The sequence below is a fragment of the Macaca nemestrina genome, chromosome 4, assembly GCF_043159975.1.
Source record: "Macaca nemestrina isolate mMacNem1 chromosome 4, mMacNem.hap1, whole genome shotgun sequence".
NCBI classification, from domain to species: Eukaryota; Metazoa; Chordata; class Mammalia; order Primates; family Cercopithecidae; genus Macaca; species Macaca nemestrina.
The window spans coordinates 96,830,813-96,856,635 of NC_092128.1; the positions used below are offsets into that span (position 1 = coordinate 96,830,813).

General features: G+C 40.2%; 2 protein-coding genes across 12 annotated transcripts; one reads left to right on the top strand and one right to left on the bottom strand.

Annotated features, from left to right (window-relative positions):
• Nucleotides 1-526: 526 nt before the first annotated feature.
• On the bottom strand, nucleotides 527-11,656 carry LOC105475729 (heterogeneous nuclear ribonucleoprotein A2/B1). Of its 9 annotated transcripts, none has more exons than XR_011622248.1 (14): nucleotides 11,432-11,655; nucleotides 8,657-8,692; nucleotides 8,448-8,558; nucleotides 8,137-8,283; nucleotides 7,632-7,842; nucleotides 7,386-7,487; nucleotides 7,232-7,312; nucleotides 6,668-6,730; nucleotides 4,418-4,537; nucleotides 4,061-4,183; nucleotides 3,317-3,399; nucleotides 2,244-3,160; nucleotides 1,878-1,950; nucleotides 750-1,283 (listed from the first exon to the last, which is right to left on the bottom strand). XR_011622248.1 is itself a non-coding variant. In XM_071094944.1 (12 exons), the coding sequence occupies exons 1-11, from the start codon at nucleotides 11,435-11,437 to the stop codon at nucleotides 3,338-3,340; spliced, it is 1,062 nt and encodes a 353-aa protein (XP_070951045.1). In that variant the 5' UTR covers nucleotides 11,438-11,655; the 3' UTR covers nucleotides 750-3,160; nucleotides 3,317-3,337. The 9 variants fall into 9 exon arrangements, 1 of the variants encoding a protein (XP_070951045.1); XR_983610.3 differs by having other exon boundaries at nucleotides 1,815-1,950; XR_003016634.2 differs by lacking the exon at nucleotides 2,244-3,160 and having other exon boundaries at nucleotides 527-1,283; nucleotides 11,432-11,656.
• A 213-nt stretch (nucleotides 11,657-11,869) lies between these two features.
• Nucleotides 11,870-24,081, top strand: LOC105475728 (chromobox 3). 3 transcript variants are annotated; one of them, XM_011731215.2, is made up of 6 exons: nucleotides 11,870-12,424; nucleotides 13,839-13,890; nucleotides 17,158-17,300; nucleotides 19,165-19,327; nucleotides 22,411-22,505; nucleotides 22,828-24,081. In XM_011731215.2, exons 2-6 carry the CDS (start codon nucleotides 13,867-13,869, stop codon nucleotides 22,952-22,954), a joined length of 552 nt encoding a protein of 183 aa, XP_011729517.1. In that variant the 5' UTR covers nucleotides 11,870-12,424; nucleotides 13,839-13,866; the 3' UTR covers nucleotides 22,955-24,081. The 3 variants fall into 3 exon arrangements, with proteins under 3 accessions (XP_011729517.1, XP_070951046.1, XP_011729515.1); XM_011731213.2 differs by lacking the exon at nucleotides 11,870-12,424 and adding an exon at nucleotides 12,550-12,689; XM_071094945.1 differs by lacking the exon at nucleotides 13,839-13,890.
• Nucleotides 24,082-25,823: the final 1,742 nt, after the last annotated feature.

Genomic DNA, 25,823 nt, shown 5'->3' on the forward strand with positions numbered 1-25,823 from the left:
TATTTTAGGGCACTGTCTCAAAGCTGCACAAGAACTACCTTAAACTTCAATTTCTCCAAGAAAAACAGATTCAACACTATACACACAGGAAATAAGCCTATGTTGAATATCCAACATTACACTATGTTTCAGTAAACTCTTCTTCCATCAGTTCATTTCAGTCTATTGTGTAATTACCTAATTCTCCCCTATTTGTGTGATATTCCCTTGACCTTGCTGGATAGGAGTTGGTATTTTGAGGTTATGCATATCAACCTGATGTATTTCAAAGTTCGTCTTTGTACATCCAAACATTTTTAAAACTTCAAAATTTTCCTGAAGTTGGGATATTTGTACAAGTCTGTGATGAATTCAGCTATTTAAAACAGAAAAGTGCTTTCTATGTGTTACCCACTGTTAGTGTGACTTACCTGTTAGATCTCAAATTATCAAAACCAAAACAAATCATAGAAACAAATCAATTAACTTGGCCCTTATTTTTTGGTTTTCTTAATTCAGATAATGTCCAAATAAACACATAAAAAAAAAAACACTGATATTCATTTACTCTGTGTGAAACACAATAAAACTAATTAACATGTGACAATCTAGTACATATTTTAAGCCCTCAGTGCTTTTGCAAAGCCAGTTAATCTAGACCACTCTGGCCGGTTCACCTTTAAAATCCATGATTTTCAAAATGCCACCAGTATTGCTGAACATACAAGGTAAAGCCAGAAACTTTAGTAGGAGTACTCAAACGCTGAATATACAGTGCATAATGAACAGCATTTTATTGGGGACAGTCAATAATGTCCACAATGCTCTTCTCATTTATCTGTTAATATTAAAAGAAAATATGCATAGCCCCAAACTGCTTTAAAAAATTTAGGGGATGGTGATCTTTTAGACAACCGAATGTTTATAGAACAAGATTCACACATTTTATGTGTAAACATTACACCAAGTATTTGGATACAAAAAATATTTATTTTATAAACTTTATATTTAAAATAGAATTGTAATCTGTCTACTCACAAAACCTAATTTAAAACATGATACATTTCTCTCTCTAGCCAATTTGATGTTAGTTTTACAAACAATACTCATTTTTTAATTGTTTTATATCAAGAACCTGAACTAAATGTTTGTTTTATCAGAAAACATTTCCCTTTTATTTTAAAGAGTGCTTTTTAAATGAAGGCACCAACAAGAACTACTTTCAGATGGTACAGAATTTCTTATTTCTTGAAGACTCTGTGGTTGACCACTTCTTCATTAGTTACCTGCAGCAAGACACCTTCCTGCCAAAGGAAAAAAAAAGTATCTGAAGAAGTTTATCATGTTTGTCCAAAAGAACCTAAACAACTTCAGTGGTGGTCTTAGGATCAAAGAAGACTCACTGGTGCATATAGTAGAGTAAGCCCTGAGTATCACATTCCTGTAAAGGCAATAAAGCCGGGCAATCAAACTGATGGTATCTAAGGAATGAATTTCAACAGCCAAACTACAACTTTCTCTTCAGGGTAAGACACTGAACTAAAATAACCACATTTAACCCACCTACTTGGTACTGGATACATACAGGCTTCATAATGTAGACAGACACTTCACTCAAGTATGAACTACTATCTGAAAATAGATTCAACCATTTTTGCCCTACCTTCAGTCTCTTCCTGATAAGCATGTACAGTTACAACCATAAATACAACAAATGTCTTTAATAAAAACCCCTAGTTCACTCAAAATGTTTGATCCAAGAAATGTGAATACACAAGGGTGTAACGATGGGAAATCTCATGATTTATTGAACTTGCAGCCTAACTTTTACCTACCATTTTACTACCAACACCACTGAAGGAACCAAGAAAAGCTTTATTAATGATCACTTGGCTTGCCTCAGCTGTTGAAATGAAGCACTTTACAGTCTTTGTGGCAGCAGAATATACTTGTCCATGGTTCATATCAATGCTAAAATTCCAGCAGGGAAAAAAATGATATGTTAAGCACCCAAATCTTCACACGGAGGGGGAGGGGGTAGGAAAAGAAGGAAAAAAAGGGAAAAACAACCAAAATAATTTAAGTAAATGACAGATTGGAAAACAGGGTTTATAAAAATTATTCTCTTGAGTTTATAAATTGTTAAACTCAATTTATAGCTATGTTAAACTACGTAAGAACCACTATACTGAAAGACCATTTAAGAGTATTAGTTTATCTTTTAGGGAGGAAAATTAAGAAAGGAAAAGTAAATAAGATCTTACCTAAAGAAGTTTAACTGAAGCTTAGAACTATTTTGCTCTACACCCTCAGCTTTCGTTGGCATCCTTAAAAACTACTGTAGTTAAAGTTTTGTAGAAACAGCACAGTTTTTTAAGACTGGCTGAACTTAGTAGCCGTCAAGAGTTCTCTTGTACTAGACCTGTGTCCCTGAAGAGTACCTCGCTGGGGTTATTTCCTTTCCTTGCATTGAAGAAGCAGCATCTAAAAGATCTAAAAAGGTGTTTCTCCTTGCAGAGATATCCCTTAAGTTATCTACATAATTTAATCCTGATGAATTGCAGACAACACACTTATATCTGACCAGCATTTATCTTATACAAATATAACAACAGCTTTGCAACGGACCTTAATTATACTACCCACTCCTTAACTTATTTAAAATAAAAAGTCTATAATTACACAATTTCCTTTAGAATTATTTTATTAAATCATAAATGTACAACAGCTTCTTAACTCTACACACGCACTTAAATTTTTTAAAGGAAAAACGTTATGTCTTATTACACCATGATCCTGGCTAATAGCTTTTCAAAACTTTGAGAAAAATCTTAAAAAAGGTTTCACATGTCACCTGAAACTTACAAATTTAACATTATCAAAGAAGGAATGCTTCTACACTCTTACAAAGACCACTAGAAAGAAACAACAATTAAAAAGCTAAGAAACTGTCTCAAAGGCATTTTTTTTTTACAATCCTTCCTCCACAGTAAGGTAATGTTATTAAATAATCCAATCCATTCACAAAATGGCTCTCTGCATCTGCTCTGGTGTCTTCTGCCATATCACTGCATATTTATGCATGACTGAGATAAGAGTTTCCTTAACATTGTTATTTCGATAACCTGAAGCTGTTCTGTTACCTCTGGGCTCTCATCCTCTCCTATTTATACAGTGAAGCCTGTTTCAACAGAAGTAAAGAGTAAAAAAAAAATAGGTTATGAAATTATCCATCTAACCAGATTTTAAGGAAAGATAACATGATCCTAAAAAGCTTTTACTCCTGCAGCTATGTCTCCCAAGATAATAATAATTGTAAAACTCAAAAGCTACTTACCCATGGCAAATAGGAAGAAGCTCAGTATCGGCTCCTCCCACCATAACCCCCACTTCCTCCACTGCCTCCTGGACCATAGTTTCCTATAATTGTTGGAACAGCAAGAGAAAACAAACTTACTTTGATTTCCCATAATCACTGTAACACTACAGCTGATTCTATTTTCTATCCATCCAGTCTTTAATAAAAACAAGCAGATCCTAACCCTTTGCAGCCAGTTAGCAGAATTACTTGGGAGATAAATTACTCAGGTTCATAGACATTTTTATTTCGTGGCTGATGCTATGCTATTCTTTTAAATAAAGGGTCCTCTCATCCTCATTTGGACTAAGGGATTTTTTTAAAGTACACCAAGACCAAGACACAGAAAATGTTTACTCCTGCTAAAAACCTCAAGAATAAGCTAAGCAATGGTTTGAATCATGGTTTAATAATTTAACTTCAAAGACCCTCATTCCAATTTACACCACTTGCAATGTGGGTTACAATTTTACTTAGCTGTTTACCAGCCCCCACCAGAAATTAAACTACTGAACTTCCCCACCTCCAACACCCCTAATCCCAATTTGATGTTGTAACTGCATGCTGAGTACTTCTGTGGAGATTTATGCAAAATTTCTTTATTTTCACTAAGACCGTATATCGCACAACCCAAACTACTTAGTATGTTATTTTCCCTTTAAGTCACAAAAGGCTAATCCTTTAATCACAAACATCTGAAAAATCTCAATTGTTATAAATTACCTCCACCATATGGTCCCCCCATGTTCCTGCTACCACCAAAGTTTCCACTCTTCATTGGACCATAGTTAGAAGGTTGCTGGTTATAATTTCCAAAATCATTGTAATTTCCACTTCCATAATTTCCTATAAAAAAATTGGAACACTAGTATAATGGACCTCAGAACAATACATTAAACCAAAAGAACATTAAACCAGAAAAACATTAAACCAAAGATACATGCTAAGGATTTAGGACAAAGCTCCCACAAAAACAAAAGCAAACACTTTATCTAGTGACAAACATTGAAATAAAAGATCAAGTATTACAAAGCCATTAATTCCAAATTCCCACATAAAGGTTGCAGGTGAATTAATTACCTCCTCCATAGTTGTCATAACCACCTCCGTAGCCCCCACCCTGGTTGCCATATCCAGGTCCTCCACCACCATATCCTCCTCTTCCTCCTCCATAACCGGGGCTACCTCCAAAATTGCCACCTATTATAAAATAAGCCTTTAAGTAATCACTTAATATTTTCAATGCCATTTTGAACTGTCTCCTCACATCCATTTCCAAGTTTGCATGTGAAACATTCAATGAAATTCCTCTAAAACAGCTTGAAGGACTGAATACCTACCCTTGGTAAACATGTGGTGGCTAGAGTGCCTACCCAGCCAAATGGATAACACCATGTGTACCCACTTAAATACCTGTAACGCTACAGCTTTCCCTCAATACTAAAAATCTTAAGTTATCTTGAAATACTACATGTATATAGTGGGTAAGGTTGTGAGGCTAGACTAGCAGTGTGGGTTAGGGAGAAAGTAAAAGAGCACTTCCCCCTACTGGCCCAAAAGAAAGTTTCTATTATGTCTCCCTACGAATTACATCTTTTAAAACAATGTTCTCGGTCAGGCACGGGGGCTCCCGCCTGTAAACTTTGGGAGGCTGAGGTGGGTGGATCACAAGGTCAAGAGATAAGAAGACCATCTGGCTAACACGGTGAAACCCCATCTCCACTAAAAATACAAAAAATTAGCCGGGTGTAGTGGCAGGCGCCTGTAGTCCTAACTACTCGGGAGGCTGAGTCAGGAGAATGGAGTGAACCAGGGAGGCAAAGGTTGCAGTGAGCTGTTATTGCGCCACTGCACTCCAGCCTGGGCGACAGAGAGAGACTCTCTGAAACAAAACAAAACAATGTTGTTGGCCAGGCCCAGCAGCTCACATCTGTAATCCCAGCAGTAAGGGAAGTTGAGGCGGGTGGATTGCTTGAGCCCAGGAATTCAAGACCAGTCAGGGCGACATAGCAAAACCCCTACACCCCTACAAAAAAACACAAAATTAGCTGGTTAACAGTGGTGCACCCTGTAGCTCCAGCTACCCAGGAGGCTAAGGTGGGAGGATGGCTTGAGGCTAAGGGTGCAGTGAGCTAAGATCACACCACTGCACTCCAGTCTGAGCAACAAAGCCAAACCCCATCTCAAAGAAAAAAAAATAGGCTTAACACTCTACACAGTATGCTCTTTACTGTAAACAGAAGTAGGGACAAATGAAACACTTTCACATAATGCAAAACCTAAACAAAACAAAACATCCAGGCACAGTGGCTCACGCCTGTAATCCCAGCACTTTTGGGAGGCCAAGGTGGGCGGATCACGAGGTCAGGAGTTTAAGACCAGCCTGACCAACATGGGGAAACCCTGTCTCTACTAAATACCAAAATTAGGTGGGCGTGGTGGTACACACCGGTAATCCCAGCTACTCAGGAGGCTGAGGCAGGAGAATCACTTGGACCGGGAAGGCAGAGGTTGTAGTGAGCAGACACACGCCACTACACTCCAGCCTGGGCAACAGAGCAAGGCTGTCTCAAAAAAACAAAAGCCACCTTATAAAAAGGAAAAAAAAAAAAAAAAGGGCTTCTGTTGTGGGCTGAGTCTCAAATTACTTGTAGTTAAATACAAGAACTCAGCTTTCACTAAAATTTTAAATGGTAGAACTTAAGTCACACCTAATGAGTGGCAACACCAGAAATCAAGTCTATTACCAGCTCATAGTTTTAAATGTCCCTTCCTTATCACAAAATCTGTCTTGGGCACCAGCCTTTTCTGTACGCCAATAAAACTGATATATTTATTATATCACATTTCAGGTTCAATGGTAGTTCACAACCTTATCTGTAGCCAGGAGCACAGTGAACATTTTGGAAAATTTCCTTAGGTTACTTTTTGAAAGTTATCCTGGGATGCTTACCATCTAGTTAAGGGTTTAGACATATTTTACATTTTTCTCCTACGTATTCTCCCCCCTTAGATTTTACTCAGTTAAATCCAGTCTTCTGCACTTTTCCAGAAAGCACAATACAAAAACATATCTAGATCCAATTATTTTGCTTAAGATGGAATACTGTGATTATCTTTAAATTTTCATTTTAAATAGCACTGTATTCCTTAGGCTGTAACAACTAAGACGTCAAATTACTTATAAAAGAAATAACTGGACCACTATCACCTAAGCCCTTTATAAAGAGCAATATAAAATGTTTAAAAACTCAAAATATAAATGAACTAAATATACAATATGGTTAAGTATTAGTCACATAAACAAACCAAAATATAGAGGAAACTGACCTCCAGGCCCTCCTCCATACCCATTATAGCCATCCCCAAATCCACGTCCACTGCCATATCCATCTGTTAGGGAGCAAAAAAGATTACATTTACTATAAGCTGTTCACCATTATTACTAATACTCATTTTTTCAGTTCTCTTAATACCTCAGCACAATAATTAAGAACCTCAGAAAAGCACACGCTAGTGCTACTAGTTTATTCACAAAACATGAAAGCATATAATTAAATCTCATTACCACCTAAATTTTGAACTCTTAACTGAACAAGTCTCAATTTTAGAGATTCCATTTCATTTATACATAAGAATGACACTTCATGGGGCCAAAGCTTTTCTGATGACACTTCATTTTACATTATCAATCCAGATAAATATAACTTATTAACACAACCCTATTAAACTTCTTGTCTGGCCAAGTCACAGGAACTTGCCAGGATACTATCTATTTGAAGTCTTAGGGAAAGGTTTTGATTTACGTTGATTTCCTGATTCTACTAATGAAAACCTAATCATATTTAAAATAAAAGCACACTCATCCTTTAAACACATAGAATTTGAACTTACCAGATCCTCCTCTGAAGTTACTTCCTGGTCCTGGTCCGAAATTTCCACCGCCACCACGCGAATCCCCGAAGCCAAAGTTGCCTACAATAAATGCCCCAGTTAGAAGCAAGCCCTTACATGAATAAAAATAAAGAAGAAACAGAATTGAAATTACCTCCTCTTCCACTCCTAGAACTCTGAACTTCTTGCATTTCTTGTCTAGACAAAGCCTTTCTTACTTCTGCATTATGACCATTGATGGTATGGTATTTCTGCACTGCAATGAAAAATTCAAACTCCTTTTAAATTAAATCAACAACATTAAACAACTTTAAAAGTTTACCTTTCAATAAAATTAGATGTTAACATACACAAAATTGAATACATGGTAAGAACAGTACATTTGTGGTTAGACACTTACATACGATTTTATCCACAGGATCATGGTCATCAAAAGTAACAAAGCCAAAGCCTCTTTTCTTTCCAGACTGTCTATCAGTAATTATCTCAATGGTATCAATTTTTCCATATTCCTCAAAGTAATCTCTAAGGTGATGTTCCTCAGTATCTTCTTTAATTCCGCCAACAAACAGCTTCTTCACAGTTACATGAGCCCCTGGTTTTCCAGATTCCTAAAATATTGGTGGGGTAAAAGTCATCCCGACAGAAAAAAACACAAGCATGATTCAAAGTAGCCGACCTTTGTACCATACTTGCCTTGTATCCACCATAAAACTACCACATCTACAACAACAGCTTTTAGGGACCTAGCTTTTGACAAATAAGTTAGCTTCAGAAAATGGTCCAAAAACCCAACAGAGCTTTAATAAAATCTTGAGTTAAAACTAAATTCAGAAATACTTTCCGATGTTCAGCAAGGCAGCATTCTTTATGTTAATTGCACAAGACAGTCATGGTTTGCTTACCTCTCTTGCTACAGCACGTTTTGGCTCAACTACTCTCCCATCAATTGAATGAGGTCTTGCAGCCATGGCAGCATCAACCTCAGCCATGGATGAGAAAGTTACAAAACCAAATCCTCTTGATCTTTTGCTTGCAGGATCCCTCATTACCTTTCAAACCAAAGAGGAAACTTTAGCATTTAATCTCATTATAACTTATAAGTAAACAGTCATTATAATAGAATTTTTTACTATGCTGATATAGTTACTTCCTCCATGATTCACTTAAACAGCTACGATACTAACATACAGTAACAATTCAGTAACTTACGTACCACACAGTCTGTAAGCTTTCCCCATTGTTCGTAATAGTTCCTCAAACTTTCTTCTGTGGTTTCAAAGCTTAAGCCACCAATAAAGAGCTTACGGAACTGTTCCTTTTCTCTCTGCAAAGGAAAATACCATTTCAATTTTTATTTACATTTTCCTCTTTGTATGCAGGAAATTAAATTCTTAAATATGAGGTGACCTGCTGGCAGAGTACCTTTTTCCTCTCCAAAGGAACAGTTTCTAAAGTTTTCTGGGGGGGAAAAAAAAAACTTACATCAAATTTAAACCATATGTTAAACTGCATATTAGTTGTGTTACACCAAAAAAATTGCCTCAGCTGATCTACACAAGTTTCAAAGTCATTAATGCTTGATCTAAATTTACTCAACATTAAATTATCTTAAACAAATGTATTATTACTTAATTTAAAAAATTTCTAAGGAGAAATGAACAAATGTAGACCGTGGTTATCAAAAGATTACTAAATCTTTACCAAAAATTTCAACCCTATAACCTAAAAACCCAGATTTCTATTTATAAACATCAGAAAATAACTTTTGGTTCGATGGTTATGACCCAAAGTTTTTATTTCACGATTCAGTAACATTTTCCCTTAACTGCCCCCTCTGGTGGTGATTCTAAGTATATTAGCCAAAAAAAAACTTTTTAAAATACTGTTTCTCCCTATGACTCTGTGACAAAAATATTTAAAATCATGATATGCATTAGCAATAACCTTAAAAATTACTTAAAACCAAGACAAATTCATTTTTATGACCAGCAGCACTCAAAGCTTAAAAGTTTTAACAGGTTTTTGGTGGACACTATCTATACAGGATATGACAATACAGAATATGAATTACTCAGCTTAACCTTATGTACAATAAAATACATTGGCATAATCTCTAAGCTAACTATTACTGAAAGCTGAAGCTTACTGAACTTGATTGGCCATGTGGCAAGCGACACGGCACGAAACAATTTTCTAACTCAATAGGAAAAACCTCAGAGTTGAAATCTTTAATACCTGCAAACAAGCAAATATGTCGTATTATACAGCCCTGTATTTTGGGCAGTTAAGAATGTTAAGTAAACCTGTCTTAAAAGGTAACTACGTTAAAAAAAAAAAAAACGAGAGGAAGTGATATCCAGGACCAACTACTACGAATGCATAATGCACACTAAAAAGTCACAAGTAATTTTGAATGAAGAATTATTTTTTGTTCCTAGCAAGAAGAATTGCTGCTCTCAGCCCAGTTCTACAGAGCTCTCTCCCTCCATTCACATGCTCCCAACTGCTAAAAAAAAATAGTGGTAAATGCCAGTTCGGATTTTTTCCTGTAATTGTTTTCAGGACTGGTAAAAATTAAAAAAAAAAAAAAAAAACATTAACCGAAATGATCAAACTACTTCCTATGAGACACAACGCAGTCTTGAAATGGTTACTTGCCAAAATAGATATTTTCATTTTCTCAATTAGTTTTTTCTTAATTGTCGTCAGCACATAGGTGTCTCTAAACTGAAATTACCGATAATGTACATTTATAACAAGTCTTACAGATCACTAACAAAAAGCAAAAACTCATTACTTACCTCACAATTTTTCCAAACTTACCCGATGTCCACTATCGATTTTAAACAATGTTATTTTATAAACGTGCTTAGGGTCAAAGAAAATAACCAGGTAGACCCCCTTCGCTTGAGACCTTATGCTTATCAATGTAATGTTCAACCAAGATTGCAAACATAAATGAGAAAAGTAACAAAGTTCAAATACAGAGCGGCCCAGGCCCAAAACAATTTTGCACAAAAATACACACGCATTACAGGAAAGAGCCTCTGAAGCCATGTTTTAACCGAAGTACAACTAAGGATAAAATCGTTATTTCGCTTTCCTCGTAATTTCTAACTAATCATCTATAATGGTCCATGGAACTGTCCCGTAAGGATTAAACTTCTCAGGAAAAACATTACTTAAAATACGAGTCGGCTCTACAACTTAAGCGGAATCCTTAAGAACAGTAAAGGCTTCTGACGCGAATATCCCTCCCCCGCCCAGAAAACCATCCTCGTCCCTGCCCCTCGTGGCCGATGGCTTCCAAAGTGTTTATTTTTGCTGCTGTTCATCTGCCGTTTTAGTGACTGCAGACCCAAATATATCCGTTACTCAAATAAATTTAAAAAACAGGAAAACTACAAAACGGTTTCTTTGTCCTATAGCTCGCATTAAACCCGGCCCGACGCCCTGGGTGGTAGTATCTTCTCTGAAACCGGGCCCGCAAACCCGGAGCACCCCCCCGCCCGCTCTTCGGTGTGGCTTCCGAACGCAATGGCGCCATTTCATCGAGGGGAAGGCTGAGCGCCTTAATGAGGTGCGCAGGACTCTAAAGATCCAAGCTCACAAAACACTCCAAATCCACCTCGAAACGATATGAAAAGAGCCCGAGAAGAAAGAAAAATAGTTAACCACTTCTATGCCTTGACAGAGAAAGCACACTAAAAGAATAAGAGAGTTAAAAGAAAAACGCTGAGAGGAAGGCGAGCCATGAAAATGGCGGCCGCCAAATCCGGTTCCCGGGAGAGAGGGGGAGGGGAAGCTCCGCAGCCTCGCTCACGGGGACCCGCTGCCCGCCGAAACACTCGCCGCGGAGACGCCGTGGCCCCCGAAGCACCGTGCTTTAAAAAGGGAATAAGAATTCCCGCCTCCGCGCCCCACTTTCACTCCAGCGGGGCAGCGTCCGCCATGTGAAAGCTCCCCATCCCCCACCCCCAGTGAAGGGAAATGGCGCCGGGAGGCCGAGGGTGGGGAAGCTTGTTTGTACGCTCAGGCCTCCGGTCAAGACCCCGTTCATAAACCTCAAGCCCCACTGCTACTGAAGCGGTCCGATTTCCTGCCGCTCTCCCACGGAGGCGGCTGGCCGACTTCCACAAGGGGGCCAACGGCCTCGCCATGCCCTTTCCAATAACTCATTGATTTCAAACCCGTTACCTCCATCGCGGACTCAGTCGCTTCAGCCCGATTTCCCGCAGCCGAGCGAGATGAGAGAGATCTCCGCGGACGAACACGAACCGGACTCGTCCTGGCGCTGTAGTGAGAACTGCCGCTGCTCGAGAAACAACACCGCTAGGAGTACCTCCGCACGGGACCCGGCGCTGCTGCTACTGCCGCTAGAGCCGCTGCCGCCGCTTTTCTAGAACCTTCCCCCCCACTAACGCGTCTTCCTCTACGTCAGGCCGTTGCGTAAACGCCCTAACCGCCGCCAATGGCGGGAAGGCTCTACGCCCCTCCTTACGCCAAATGCGTACTCCTCCCCCTCCTGTGGCCAGCGACAGTGCCCGACGTTACTTCCGTAAATGCGCTCAGTGAATTGCGGAAGGCTCGAGTCCCGCGAGTTACTACCTCTCGGAATAGGGTCCCGCCCCCCGCCTTGGCGCAAGGCAGGTGAGAAACGGTCGCGCAGTTTGAAATTAACGCCGACGGGAGGAGCTTAATCTGGAGCCCGGAGTTCCAGCCCTCTCAACCTGGGAGGTGGTCCCTGCAGCTACGCCTTTGATAACCCCCGCCAGAAAAATCGTAGTATAATATGAGCCTTCCCTTTTCGTTTTCCGTGTCCCAACTCGGCGGATTGACTCGGCCCCTTCCGGAAACACCCGAATCAACTTCTAGTCAAATTATCGTTCACGCCACACTGACCTAACCCTGACCCGCGTCTATGCAGCTGACCCCTGGGGTACAGGAGGGGTCTCTGCTGAAAGTGGTCCCAAAGGGGTACTAGTTTTTAAGCTCCCAACTCTCCCCAAGCGTTTGGAGGATTCCGCGCCCTCGCACCGCAGGGGCGAGGAAGTGGGCGGAGTCCGGTTTTGGCGCCAGCACTGAGGCTGCAAAGCAGAAAAGCCACCGCTGAGGAGACTCCGGTTACCGTCCTCGCCCCTCCTCCCCCCTCCCTCCCCTCGGGGACCACCAGGCGCCACGGGGCGAACGGTAAGTGCCGCGGTCCTCGCAGCCGCCCTCCCCCTAGGGCCCCAATTCCCAGCGGGTGCGGCGCGCGGCCCCTCCCCCCCGCCGGGCGCGCGCCCGCTGCCCCGCCCTTCGTGGCCGCCCGGCGTGGGCGGTGCCACCCCTCCCCCCCCGGCGGCCCCGCGCACAGCTCCCGGCTCCCTCCCCCCTCGGATGTGGCTCGAGCTGTAGGCGCGCAAGGCCGGAGACGCTGCAGACCCGCGACCCGGAGCAGCTCAGAGGCGGTGAAGTCGGTGGTTTTCCTTCTCTCTAGCCCTCGCTCGGTGGTGGTGCATCAGATGCTGCACGCGCCCCGGGGGCCCGGTTCTCCGCTCCCCTCCCTTCCTTGCCGGACACCGCGCCGGGAGCTGCGGGAAGGAGTGGAGAGGGTCGGGCGGTGGCCTCGCGGCTGACCTGGCTCGGGGCCGGCGCCGGCAGTTAGTGGGGGGACTGTTCGGTCCACGAGGGAGTAGGGAGCTGTGGCGACGGTCGCCCTATTTCGAGACAAAGCGCATTTTCCCTCCCCTCCCCCACCAGCGTTCCGGCGGAGGCGCCCCCTCCCCCAGCCGCCACGCGGGGCTGGGTCGAGACTTGGGCCTCCGGGAGGGCGGCGCGTGGTCCCGTGTCCGCGAGGCCTGGCGGCGCGCGGCCGACTGTCCCGAGGTTGCGGCGGCCGTCCCGTTAACGTGGCCGCCGCGGGGGGTAGGCGCGTGCCGTGTGGCGCAGTGCCCTTGAGCCCCCGCGCCGCGGCCTTTGTTTCTCCCTGCGGATGCGCTGACCACGAGGCCCGCGCTCCCGGGTGGGGGCGGGCAGCTGCGCTTAGGCCTCGGGACGCAGAGCTCCAGCGGAGAGGGTCGGAGGCGGAGGGGGAGCGGGTGTGTGCAAAAGGTGATTGCGTCTTCAAAGTGTCACGAAACGGGGTTGAAGCATCGTTAAGTTTTTTCCTTTAGTTAACTGCTGATTGGAAAAAGAGAGGGTTTCTGAGCGGAAACAAACTTAGGATTGCAGAACAGAGAAGATTCACAGGGGTTTACAGTTGTGAGTTGTTTGGGTAATCGTGCATGGTTTTAAACCGAAAGGATTGTCCTTTAAAAATGGAACATGGACTTTATTACAAATGGGACTTAGATTAGAAAAGATATTTGTCCCCTATGTTAAGCCATGTGAAGCTGCCTTAGGTACCAAGATCCCCAGTAAAGTCTTTCTAGACTCACATGTTTAGAACACGTACTTACGTGCATCATAAGCAATGTAGGTAGGAGCGCAAATCTACTCTGGATTTGTATCAACGTTTGAAATGTGCGCTCCCTACTTGGGGGTTGGAATCCAAACAGAACTTGTATTTAGTTACCTTTTTTGTGTCGTGCAAACTTCTCTTAACTGTCATGCATTTTTCTAGTAATAGTTCTTCAAGTCTGCAATAAAAAATGGCCTCCAATAAAACTACATTGGTAAGTTAATGAAAAGCTAAAGTATGTAAGGATTTAACCCAAGGTTTTTTCCCCCAAAGTATAACTTTGCATCTTTGTGGTTGAGAAATTTACATCGACATATTTCCCAGCTCTCCCAGTATAATTATAGGGGAAAATTAGGAGCAAAACGAATTCATTACATGGAGATACTTGCTGACCTGACTTAATAGCGTCTTAACTAGTTTAATCTTTGAAGGACAGTGCAATGTGGATTTTGCTGAGGATTTTTATCTTCAGATAGAAATACCCACGTTTTTGCAAAATATTACATAAAATAATAAAGCCCTTGTTGGTTGGCATAATTTTCTTAAATCCCCAGAATTCTGGAGAAGTATTTTCATTAAAGCCAAATTTAAAGAACCAGGTACCTTGTGCACCTAGGTTGGAGCAAGTTAGTGAATCTTTCAAATTGCTTTGGTCACTTTATCTTGTTTTAACTTACTCTGAAATATAGAAGAATCTTGAATATAATTCATTGCGGTGTTTTGTTTTTTTTTTTTAAAATGATCGAAATAGCAAATACGATCCAGAAGGGAGAAAAGGCTAGATTTTTTGTATCTTATTCAGCTATGTCATGTTACAAGTTTTTTAAAACCCTGGAATATTCACATAAAAATCATGAAATTCAAAGTTACAGTTTTCACAACATTTAACTCTCAACATATTGCATTAATCTTAAGCGCGTAAAGGTGAATGTTAATGTCTCCTAGATAAAGTAAAGCATTTGTTTTTGGTCTGTATATGTTCTCTCTGGGTTTCACACTAGAAAGGGCACGTTGGTGATTTTTAATTTGTGCCATCATTAGATTCTATGTTAAGTCAGATACCCTGGAAAACAGAATTTGTTTTTGCATGCAATTGATACTCTTTGGGTTCTGTTATTTATTGGTATTTAAATAGTTTATTTTGTGAGGGATCACAGGTTGGCCACTTTAAAACTTTTTTTAACTTTTCATTTTAAAAATTCATTAGTGTTGTGAGATATATGTACTGTTAATTTCACTTAAATAATGGGAAATTTATTTTGACTCAAATCCACATTTGGAAAAAAGTACTGGGTTAAGCCAAACATATACTACAAAAGAAAATGGTGAGCATTTGAAACTAGCTTATGAATGCCATAGTAGTAAATACTGTATGGTATTTTGTCTGCCCCTTTTTTTTTTCTTTTTTTTAACCTTAGTGTGTATCCTTTTCATTTTTTATATTTACTTTTTACTTCTTTATTTTGTTAGCCTTCTCCCTTTGTGGCAGTAGCTGTTTTGTTTTTCATGTAGTATAGGTATCTAATACACTTCTGTCTCTTCCAATTTGTTTTTGCTTCTCCCACTATTATTTCTACCTTCTTGTACTGTACAATGACAGAAATCTGTTTGGGCCCAGTACTCAAGTATCTTGACTAATGAGAATCATAAGACCTGACTTGGAAATGGTATCCGAGAAAGTCAGGTGTTTGCTGCATTTTTTTGTATTCCAGGGGATTGTGTGTGTGTGTGTGTGTTACCTATATGCTTGCTTGCATAGCTTGAAATGTCATTTTGCAGTCTTGAGGCCTTTCTTACATGTGTGTCTGCGCACTTCATATGCCTGCATAGCTTGAAATGTCCTTTTGTAGCCTTGAGGTGTTGCTGTTAACTTTTTTCTGCTTGCTGCTTTACTTGTGGGATGGCTTTAGTGACTGGGCAATTAAGGTTTATCTTTTTTTGATAGTATTTGGGTTTTTTGGTTTTGTGGGGGGGTTTTTTTGAGACAGTTTTTCTCTTGTCCAGGCTACAGTGCAATGGCGTGATCTTGGCTCATCGCAACTTCGGCCTCCCGGGTTCAAGCGATTCTCCTGCCTCAGCCTCCCAAGTAGCTGGGATTACAGGCATGCATCACCACGCCTGGCTACTTTTTTATTTTTAGTAGAGACAGCGTTTCTCCATGTTGGTCAGGCTGGTCTCAAACTCCTGACATCAGGTGATCTGCCCACCTCAGCCTCCCAAAGTGCTGGCATTACAGGCATGGGCCACCACGCCTGGCAGTAGCATTTGTTTTAAGATGAAATGTTAAGGTGGATTTCTTCTCTGCCCATAGGATCTTCTGATTAACCATTTCGGGGTTTTTCCCCCGCATTTTTAATCTCATAAAAATTTTCCCCATTTTTAATCCTCTCATAGCAAATCTTGAGCTATTGGAGAGAGCTGATTGAGGTTGGTCTCCTGCTTCTCTTAAATAGTGTCATACAAAAAAATGCCTGTTTAAAGTGAAGTTGGCTACCAATATAGACTTTGTCTTGAGAAACCAGGAAGGAAGGATTTTTTTCACCTTAGAGAATTAAAATCTCCCCTTTTGTCCTCTTGAAGTGACAGCTTTATAGGTTCTAAGTGGTAGGAAATATTATCTACAGAGATGGAAAAATAATCTTGTCCTTTAATTTAACCTCCTAGTGGTCTCCATAGTTGACCTTGCAGTTGGTATCAGGATTGTGAACCACGTGTTCATTCTGCGCTTACCTTTTATTTGTATTATTGAAGCTTTTGACATTAGTATTTGAATTGAGAAGGAGGCTCTTAGGTCTGTCGTTGGTTCACCTAAGACCTGTCACTACTATTTTCTTCTCTGTATCACCCTGTAAGTACTTCCTGCATAGTTGCTGTGTTGTTAAAATGAGTGAAAACTCTAGTAAACTTGGTCTTTTAAGACTACAGGGCCGGGCGCAGTGGCTTACACCTGTAATCCCAGCACTTTGGGAGGCAGAATCACTTGAAGTCAGGAGTTTGAGACCAGCCTGGTCAACATGGTGAAACCCCGTTTCTAATAAAAATACAAAAACAATTAGCCCGGCATGGTGGCATGTGCCTGTAATCCCAGCTACTTGGGAGGCTGAGGCTTGATAATTGCTTGAACCTAGGGAGGCAGAGGTTGCAGTGAGCCGAGATCACGCCATTGCACTCCAGCCTGTGCAACAGAGTGAGAGACCCTGTCTCAAAAAAAAAAAGACTGGAAAAAAAGTAATTTTTCCAGATAGTGTTTTGATTGTATTATTTTGGTGGTGGGTCATAAGTTTGAGCTAAATCAACAAAATAAAGCATTCTTTTATTTTATTGTCTGTTGACTTTTAATCTTTCCCTGTCTGCCCTGGGATGTGGAAGTAAAAAGTAAAAATTTATGTTGAATGTAATAATAATGTAAGCAATTGAGCCTTGAAAATGTGCCCAAAATTCAAGAAGCATATTTCTTAATTTCTCATTTGTTTTATTTTAGCAAAAAATGGGGAAAAAACAGAATGGAAAGAGTAAAAAAGTTGAAGAGGCAGAGCCTGAAGAATTTGTGGTGGAAAAAGTACTAGATCGACGTGTAGTGAATGGGAAAGTGGAATATTTCCTGAAGTGGAAGGGATTTACAGAGTAAGAAACTTTAGTGCATCTGTATTGTATGTTTGACTGCAGCTAAGTGGTTTTAGAATTTGTTTTTAACCTGACTCTTTTACCTGCTTTCCCATAGATGTCTTTAAATGTAAAGACACCTTGAATTTAGGTATCTTATTTGAAGTCTATTTAAAAAGAACCAAAACTTTATTGTACAGTTGAAGCTGAGCAGACTAGAGACTAGTTTATTACCCTGGGGAGTCAAATTTGTAAAATTATAGAGTGTAGTTTACTATATAATGTATTTTAATGTGGTTAGATATTATACTGATTATAACAATCTGCATTGTTTTCCTCCACACAGAGGGTACTAAAAAACATTGAAGCTATATAGTATAGACTAGTGGGTCTCATACAGGATTACCTATAATCTAGGCTTTATACTAAGTTTATTATGTCCTAATACCTAAGAAGTAGAGCCTGGGCTTGTTTTAAGCTCTCTGGTTCCTTGTGTTCTTTGATATGGATTCTTGATAATTTTCACAAAATGTGAATAACTTGAACATGCAGCAATTACATACTTTAACACTTGGTGTTTGTTGTGCTTATCTGCTTTGATTCTTCCCTGTTACACCACAAAGCTCCATAGGCAGTGACAATTAAAAATGGATAGGTGGAGATCAATTTCCTGAGCTTGCTGGAGATAGAGCATATGGTAGTCAAATGATTGGGCTTCACATATCTGTTATCTCGTGCTTTCCCTGCTCTTCACATTTAATTCATAGCAGTTTGGGAAATATGAGTTGAATGGGAGATTTACGTTTTCCTGTTTTATCCTCCAGTGTTTTTAGTTGAAATTAAGTATGTATCATAAGTCCATACTTTATTAAGCCCATGAAACATGAAAAATTATTTTTACCCAGCAAAACTTTAGGAAATGAATGGGCTCCTCCCTTTTTCTTCTCCCAAAACTTAAGGCCACTAGCAAAATTATACTGCATTTGGCCATGTGCAGTGTAATAAGTAATGTAAAAGACTCTTTTCTTTTTTTTTTTAGACGGAGTCTCGCCCTGTTGCCCAGGCTGGAGTGCAGTGGCATGATCTCAGCTCACTGCAACCTCTGCCTCCCGAGTTCAAGCAATTTTCCTGCCTCAGCCTCCCAAGTAGCTGGGACTACAGGCATTTGCCACTATGCCCAGCTAATTTTTGTATTTTAGCAGAGACAGGGTTTCACCATGTTGCCCAGGCTGATCCCAAACTCCTGACCTCAAGGGATCCACCTGCTTTGACCTCCCAAAGTTCTGGGATTACAGGTGTGAGCCACCACACCCAGCCAAGAAGACTTTAATGAAAATAATACTACAGAGCAGAGACTTTTATTGTTCTCTACCCAGTAATTTGGATTTACTAATTTAGAGTCTCAAATTAGAATGTAGGGCCTGGGTGCAGTGGCTCACACCTGCAATTCCAGCACTTTGAGGGTCCAAGGCTGGAGGATCACTTGAAACCAGGAATTCAAGACCAGCCTGGCCAACAAAATGAGACCCTTTCTCTATTTAAAAAAAAAAAAAAAAAAGAAGTGTGTGTTTTAAGTTAGCTGGGCATGGTGTTGCATACCTGCAGTCCCAGCTACTTGGGCTAAGGCGGAGGATTGCCTGAGCCGGGAGTTGGAATCTTCAGTGAGCTATGATTCCACCACTGCACTCCCGTCTGGGCAACAAAGCAAGACCCTGTCTTTGGCAGAGGCAGGCGGGGGGGTGGGGTAATGTAGGGAAGGAGGAAATTATTAGTATCTGCAGTACAGAGGATTTTTTATTCCCCCAGGTGTCTATTAAAATGGATCTGGATAATGGTGATGAATCGTGTCTAATTCCATCAAATTTTTCTTTTAAACTAAACACAGTGCTGATAATACTTGGGAACCTGAAGAAAATTTAGATTGTCCAGAGTTGATTGAAGCATTTCTTAACTCTCAGAAAGCTGGCAAAGAAAAAGATGGTACAAAAAGAAAATCTTTATCTGACAGTGAATCTGATGACAGCAAATCAAAGAAGAAAAGAGATGCTGTAAGTATAAAATATTGCCCACCAGCTTGTCCTTCTGTAAAACGTCAATGGCTTGATTTCTTTTTTTTCCCCCCCATGAGGTGGAGACTTGCTCTTGTCGCCCAGGCTGGAGTGCAATGGCATGATCTTGGCTCACTGCAACACCACCTCCCAGGTTCAAGCCATTCTCCTGCCTGAGCCTCCCAAGTAGCTGGAATTACAGGCTCCCGCCTAATTTGGTATTTTTAATAGAGATAGGGTTTCACCATGTTGGCCAGGCTGGTCTTGAACTCCTGACCTCGTGATCCTCCCGCCTCATCCTCCCAAAGTGCTGGGATGACAGGTGTGAGCCACCACACCCAGCTTTTTTTTTTTTTTTTTTTTTTTTTTTTTTTTGAGACAGAGTCTCCCTCTGTCGCCCAGGCAGGAGTGCAGTGGTACACTATCTCTGCTCACTGCAACACTCCGCCTCCAGAGTAGCTGGGATTATAAGGGTGCGCCACCACACCTGGCTGATTTTTGTATGTTTAGTAGAGACGGGGTTTCATCATGTTGGCCAGACTGATCTTGAACTCTGACCTCAGGTGATCCACCCGCCTCGGCCTCCCAGAGTGATGGGATTACAGGCGTGAGGCACCCCACCAAGCCCAGCTTTGATGGCTTGCTTTTTTAAAACTCAGATACTTTTATAAAAGGCCTCTTAATCGTATTTTAAATATTTTAATATTTAGGACAATAAGGATGGGCATGGTTTAGCCTATATTGTGTTAAATGTGCAGTAAGTGCTTATGCCACTTAGGTTGTGCTAGTGCAATTTTTCTTAGTTTCATGGATTTGATCCCTGAGTAGACCCATTAATTACCTGTGATCCCAGGCTAGCAATCTTAGGTACAAACAATATTAAGATTGGATTATTGAAAGCCTTTGCACTATAGTAAAAACAATGCAAATAGAACTTTCTGATTATAGTCCATTAATGGCATTGACCACCAAAAAGTATTTGCATGTCATCTTTGTATTGCCAAACAGTGCCTTGATTTTGAAGTCTATAATCTTTGATAATCGTTACACACTTTCTTGACATGAATTGAGACATTCAGTTGATTCACTCTACATGTGTTTTGGTCCAGTCTTTGCTTTACTTATGTTTCTGTGGCTTCAGGCAAGTCAGGTAACTTCCTACTTACATCCTTGACTGTAAAACAGATTATACTTATGTTGCCCACTGTCCTAATGTGGCAATTTGGGGAAACATCTTGGTGCTGAATTAGGTTCTAGGCTTAGGCACTATAAACATGATTTAAAACTTGATCATTTGAACTAGAAGCAAAGAAGTACAACCTTCATGATAACTGTATAAGGTCATAGGTATAATTGCTATTACAGATGAGGAAACAAGAGAATGACTACAAATTTGGTTTTGAAAGTAAATCACATGCTTAACAGAAGCACAGTTTTGGCCAGGCACGGTGGCTCGCGCCTATAATCCCAGCACGTTGGGAAACCAAAGCAGGAACATTGCTTGAGCCCAGGAGTTGGAGGCCAGTTTGGGCAACTTAGTGAGACCCCATCTCTAAAAAGAAAAAAAAAAATCAGCAAGACATGGTGGATGCCTCCTGTAGTCTCAGCTACTTGGAAGGCTGCGGCAGAAGGATTGCTTGAGCCTGGGAGTTGAAGGTGCAGTGAACTGTGATTATGCCAGTGCACGTCAGCTTAGGCAATGGAGCAAGACCTTGTCTCCAAAAATTATTAAATAATAAATCAAGCACAACTTTTAACAATACTTATTGAGCCCTTACCATGTGCCATACTGTGTGCCAAATCTTTTGCTTTTAATGTGCTGTGAAATACCTGTGCTGTAGATACTAAAATTCTGTTTTATGAAACCACAAAGAGGTTGATTAACTTGCCCAAAGCCACACAGTTCGTAAGTGGGGTAGGTCCATCATTCTCACCCTGGCAGTGTTACTCCAGAGCCTATGACATTGACATAAAGCTCTGACAGGAATAAAGGATTTATTGATATCATTCGTTCTCCAACTTTTTTTGGTCTTAAGGCCTGTTTACACTCTAATAAAATTATTGAGGATCCCCAAAGAGCTTTTGTTTGTATGGGTTATAACTATCAATACTAACATAGTAGAAATTAAAACAAATTTCTAAAATGACTTTTCTAAAAAAGTTGAGTAGCGTTTTACATTTTTACAAATCTTCGACTTGGGTCTTAAGGCAATTTTACTTAAACACATTTGATTGCTGTGGCGTGTTGTTTTGGTGGAGGTATATGAAGACAATCCAAAGTCACAAATAGGTGAAAAAAGGGGGCCTTACACAACCCCCTCCCAAAAAGAACTCTAGAATCCCCAATGAATCCGTAGACCACATTTTGAGAACCACTGGTTTATATTAAGTACTTTCTAATGCAGGGCGTCCAATCTTTTGGCAACCCTGGGCCACGTTAGGAGAATTGTCTAGGGCTACACATAAAATAGACTTAACACCAACCACAACTGATGAGCTAAAAAAAAAAAAAAAAAAAATCCCAAGAAAGTCTCAGTATAAGAAAGTTCACAAATTTGTGTTGGGCCGCCTTCGGAGCCGTCCTGGGCCGCAGGTTAGACAAGTTTGTTCTAACATTTCCTATCATTTAGAATGATCACAGATAGTTGGTGTGAGTTTTAACATTTTTAATATTTCTCACTGTTTGTGTTTTGTTTATGCTTTTAAAATGCATTGGTAATTCAGACTAATTCCTGGAAGTAATTTGAAATATATTAACTTTTAAGACTTTATTATTACCAGAAATAAAGAGATTAGTTTTTCTGTATGCCCACACAACTCTGCCTTTGGTGTCACTGAACGCAGTAATTTTCTTGAGTTTTGATTCTGAATGTTTTTGGAAATTTTAAGTGTTCTGCATATCAAACTCAGGTTGTTTTTCTACTTGTAAAGTTAATGGAAATCAGATGTTTTTAATTACCAAATATGGGTTCTTGCTGTAGTCGTGTCTGTCTCGCTATTGGAACGTGTTTATTTAAAATAATGCCATGAAAACAATTTAATACTCTTGAGTTTGCTGTATGAAAAAAATGTCTTCTAAACAGGCTGACAAACCAAGAGGATTTGCCAGAGGTCTTGATCCTGAAAGAATAATTGGTGCCACAGACAGCAGTGGAGAATTGATGTTTCTTATGAAATGGTGAGTATGCAGGGACTGTTAGATTTGAAAGAAAGAATAGACTTTTTTTTTAATTTGTGAAATGGTTTTTATCATTAGGCAGGGAAAAATTATCTGCCGAGAGGATGATTCTGGTTTTACTAGTAGTGTTTTAAAGCAAGGGTCAGCACACTGTGGCCTGTTTTGAAAATGAAGTTTATTAGAACATAGCAACAAGTATACATATATAACCCTCCTGGAGCACTTAATACCTTTTGTTTGGACTATTATTTTTTTAAATGAATGGTTGTCAGTTGACAAACAACTTAGACTTGTAACTGAATTTTTCTTTTTCTTAAAACAGGAAAGATTCAGATGAGGCAGACTTGGTGCTGGCGAAAGAGGCAAATATGAAGTGTCCTCAAATTGTAATTGCTTTTTATGAAGAGAGACTAACTTGGCATTCTTGTCCAGAAGATGAAGCTCAATAATTGTTCACATTGTTTTTTTATATATATTTATATATATATATAAAATTTGGGTCTTGGATTTTGATTTACTAGTGTGACGAAATAACTACATCCTAATGAAAATCAAGTTTGATATGTTTGTTTTGAAAGTAGCGTTGGAAGAGTTGTTGGGGGGTTTTTTGCATTCATAGCACTGGTTACTTTGAACAAATAAATAAAAGCTTTCTGTAGTTGCTTCCTTTATCAGAAAAGAACATTTGATACCATGGTATATTATTTCCTCTTCATTGAAGAACAGCTTTTCTAAATGTTGGGGGAAATGTCCATAGTCATTAATCAAAACTTGTGTTCTCATAAGCCTAAGGACCATTTTAGGTTTTTTACATGTTTTTGTGTGTGTGTGTATCCATAAAATGCATATGTAAATTTTTCTTTGTTTTTAAGCATTCACCCAAACAAAAAATCACAGGTAAACCCATGTTTCTGAGATGCCATTATTCTGACCAAAATAAGAGATAATCACTTCAAGTTAAATTGAAATTTTTCCTGAAGCCATACATTTCAAGTAGAATAAGTAATTCTAAATAGGACAATTTAAATTGGATAATTTTAAAGTATCTATAATTGCAGTGGTTTATTTGCAAAATTCCTAAAAGGAAAAATTTTATCACTGCCGTCACAGCAGGTTTCTTCATCCAGATGAGGACACTAGACAAATGCTAGTGTGTTTTAACTAGCTAAACAAAACTAAGTTAAACGAAAATTTAAAATTTTCCCTAGTGAGCCGTTCCTTAACAAAATGTTGAAATCCCTGTTGCTACATTGACTGAAAGGTAATGATGAATGGAATATGGAAGATTTGGCTCATATAAACCTAATCAGATGGTTAGAGATGTTGGCAGTTGAGGACCTGCTGCCATAAATGTGTGAACAGCCTTTTGTAATCTAATCTATTGACCTGCATGTTTTTTCTTTACCCCAACTGATTCCTTACATGTAGGCTCAATCTTCAGTTATTTGCTTTACTGGTTCAACAAAAGCCAGGAAGAACAACTTTGTAGTAATCAGAGTGTTATCCAACTGTATATTGTTTACTTTATTGTAAATACTGGTGAACAGTGGTTAATAAATAGTTTTATATTCCTTTATGCAATTATTAGACTTTTCTTTATTTGATACGCCTTTACGGTAGAAATAGAAACGCCCACACTCATTGGATGATCTTTGTTTATAAGTTGGATGATACCAGTAAGGCATTAGAGTACATATCCTAGATCTTTTGAGCTTATGAGTTTTAAACTTGAATATGTATTTCCACAGGAGTGTTTCCACAGTTGGGAGATAAAAGTTAGTTTCATGTGATCACTAGGAGGAATTGTCTCATTAAAATGAGGTTTTAAAATCTGGTGGTTGTAACTGTCTTCTAAAGAACGTAAAGTATTCTGATAGGGCTCAGTGTGATGATAGACACATTTTAATTGATTTCCAAAATCCATACAGAAAAGGAAATAATTGATGTCCTGTAATCCCAAAATTTGGGGAGGCCAAGGCAGGAAGATTACTTGAATCCCAGGAGTTGAGATAAGCCCGGCAACATAGCGAGACCCGCACCTCTACAAAAAAATTTAAAATTAGCTGGGTGTGGTGTCTTGTACCTGTAGTCCTTGCTACTTGGGAAGGTCCCTTAAGCCTAGGAGTTTAAGACAGTATATACATGCCACTGTGCTCCAGCCTGGATGACAGACTCTGTCTCTCAAAAAATTTTTTAAAATACTGTCCTTTTATACTCGTGTTTGTATTACTTTCCTATTGGTGCTTTAACAAATTACCACAAATTTAGCCCATTTATGGCTTAAAATAGTTCTGTGGGTCAGAAGTCCAAAAATCAGCGAGCTGAAGTCAGGTTATCGGGAGTTCCTTCTGGAGTTTTTGATGGCAGAATCTTTTTTCGTTGTCTCTTCCATTTCAAAAGGCCACCTATATTCTTTGGTTCCTGGCCCTTTCCATCTTCAGAGCCAGCAAGCAGTAGAGCATCTTGCATTATCTTTCTCCCCCTTCCCCTCTTCCTCTTTCCATCTCTCCTGGCTACCACGGTGTATTATGGAAGGATTGAGCCAAACCATTCGTTCAAGTTCTTGAATTCCTGGAGCTTAGATCTTTAGATGAAGAGAAAACCCTTTTTCTATCATTTCTACTCTCTGATGTCTGTGTAATAGGCTTCTTGTAACAACTCAGATGCTGTAGAAGTAAGGCCACCTCGCCAGTTTCCTTGCTTCAAACTCAAAAGTTTAATTGACACCCATATCTCTGTGTATATGACTTTATACTTCTTTTTTTTTTTTTTTTTTGAGACGGAGTTTTGCTCTGTCACCCAGACTGGAGAGCAGTGGCATGATCTCAGCTCACTGCAACTTCTGCCTCCCAGGTTCAAACTATTCTCCTGCCTCAGCCTCCCCAGTAGCTGGGACTACAGGCACTCACCACCACACCTGGCTAATTTTTGTATTTTTAGTAGAGATGGGATTTCGCCATATTCGCCAGGCTGGTCTCAAATTCCTGACCTGGTGATCCGCCCACCTCAGCCTCCCAAAGTGCTGGGATTACAGGCGTGAGCCACTGTGCCCGACCCAGCTTTATACATTTAAATACAGTTTTTAGGCCAGGCATGGTGGCTCATGCTTGTAATCCCAGCACTTTGGGCAGCTGAGGTGGATGGATCACCTGAGGTCAAGACCAGCCTGGCCAACATAACAAAACCCCCTCTCTACTAAAAATACAAAAATTAGCCAGGCATGGGGGTGTGTTCCTGTAATCCCAGCTGCTGTGGAGGCTGAGGCAGGAGAATTGCTTGAACCCAGGGAGCGGGGATTGCAGTGAGCCAAGATTGTAC

Bases quoted from the DNA above. Each gene is read 5' to 3' on its own strand.
- LOC105475728 (XM_011731215.2), top strand. From the start codon at position 13,867: ATGGCCTCCAATAAAACTACATTG. The intron at 13,891-17,157 runs GTAAGTTAATGA...GTTTTATTTTAG, and splicing joins CCTCCAATAAAACTACATTG to CAAAAAATGGGGAAAAAACA. The intron at 17,301-19,164 runs GTAAGAAACTTT...AACTAAACACAG, and splicing joins AAGTGGAAGGGATTTACAGA to TGCTGATAATACTTGGGAAC.
- LOC105475729 (XM_071094944.1), bottom strand. The intron at 6,731-7,231 runs GTAAGTTCAAAT...GCTCCCTAACAG, and splicing joins TAACTTCAGAGGAGGATCTG to ATGGATATGGCAGTGGACGT. The intron at 4,184-4,417 runs GTAATTAATTCA...ATTTTTTTATAG, and splicing joins TTATGACAACTATGGAGGAG to GAAATTATGGAAGTGGAAAT.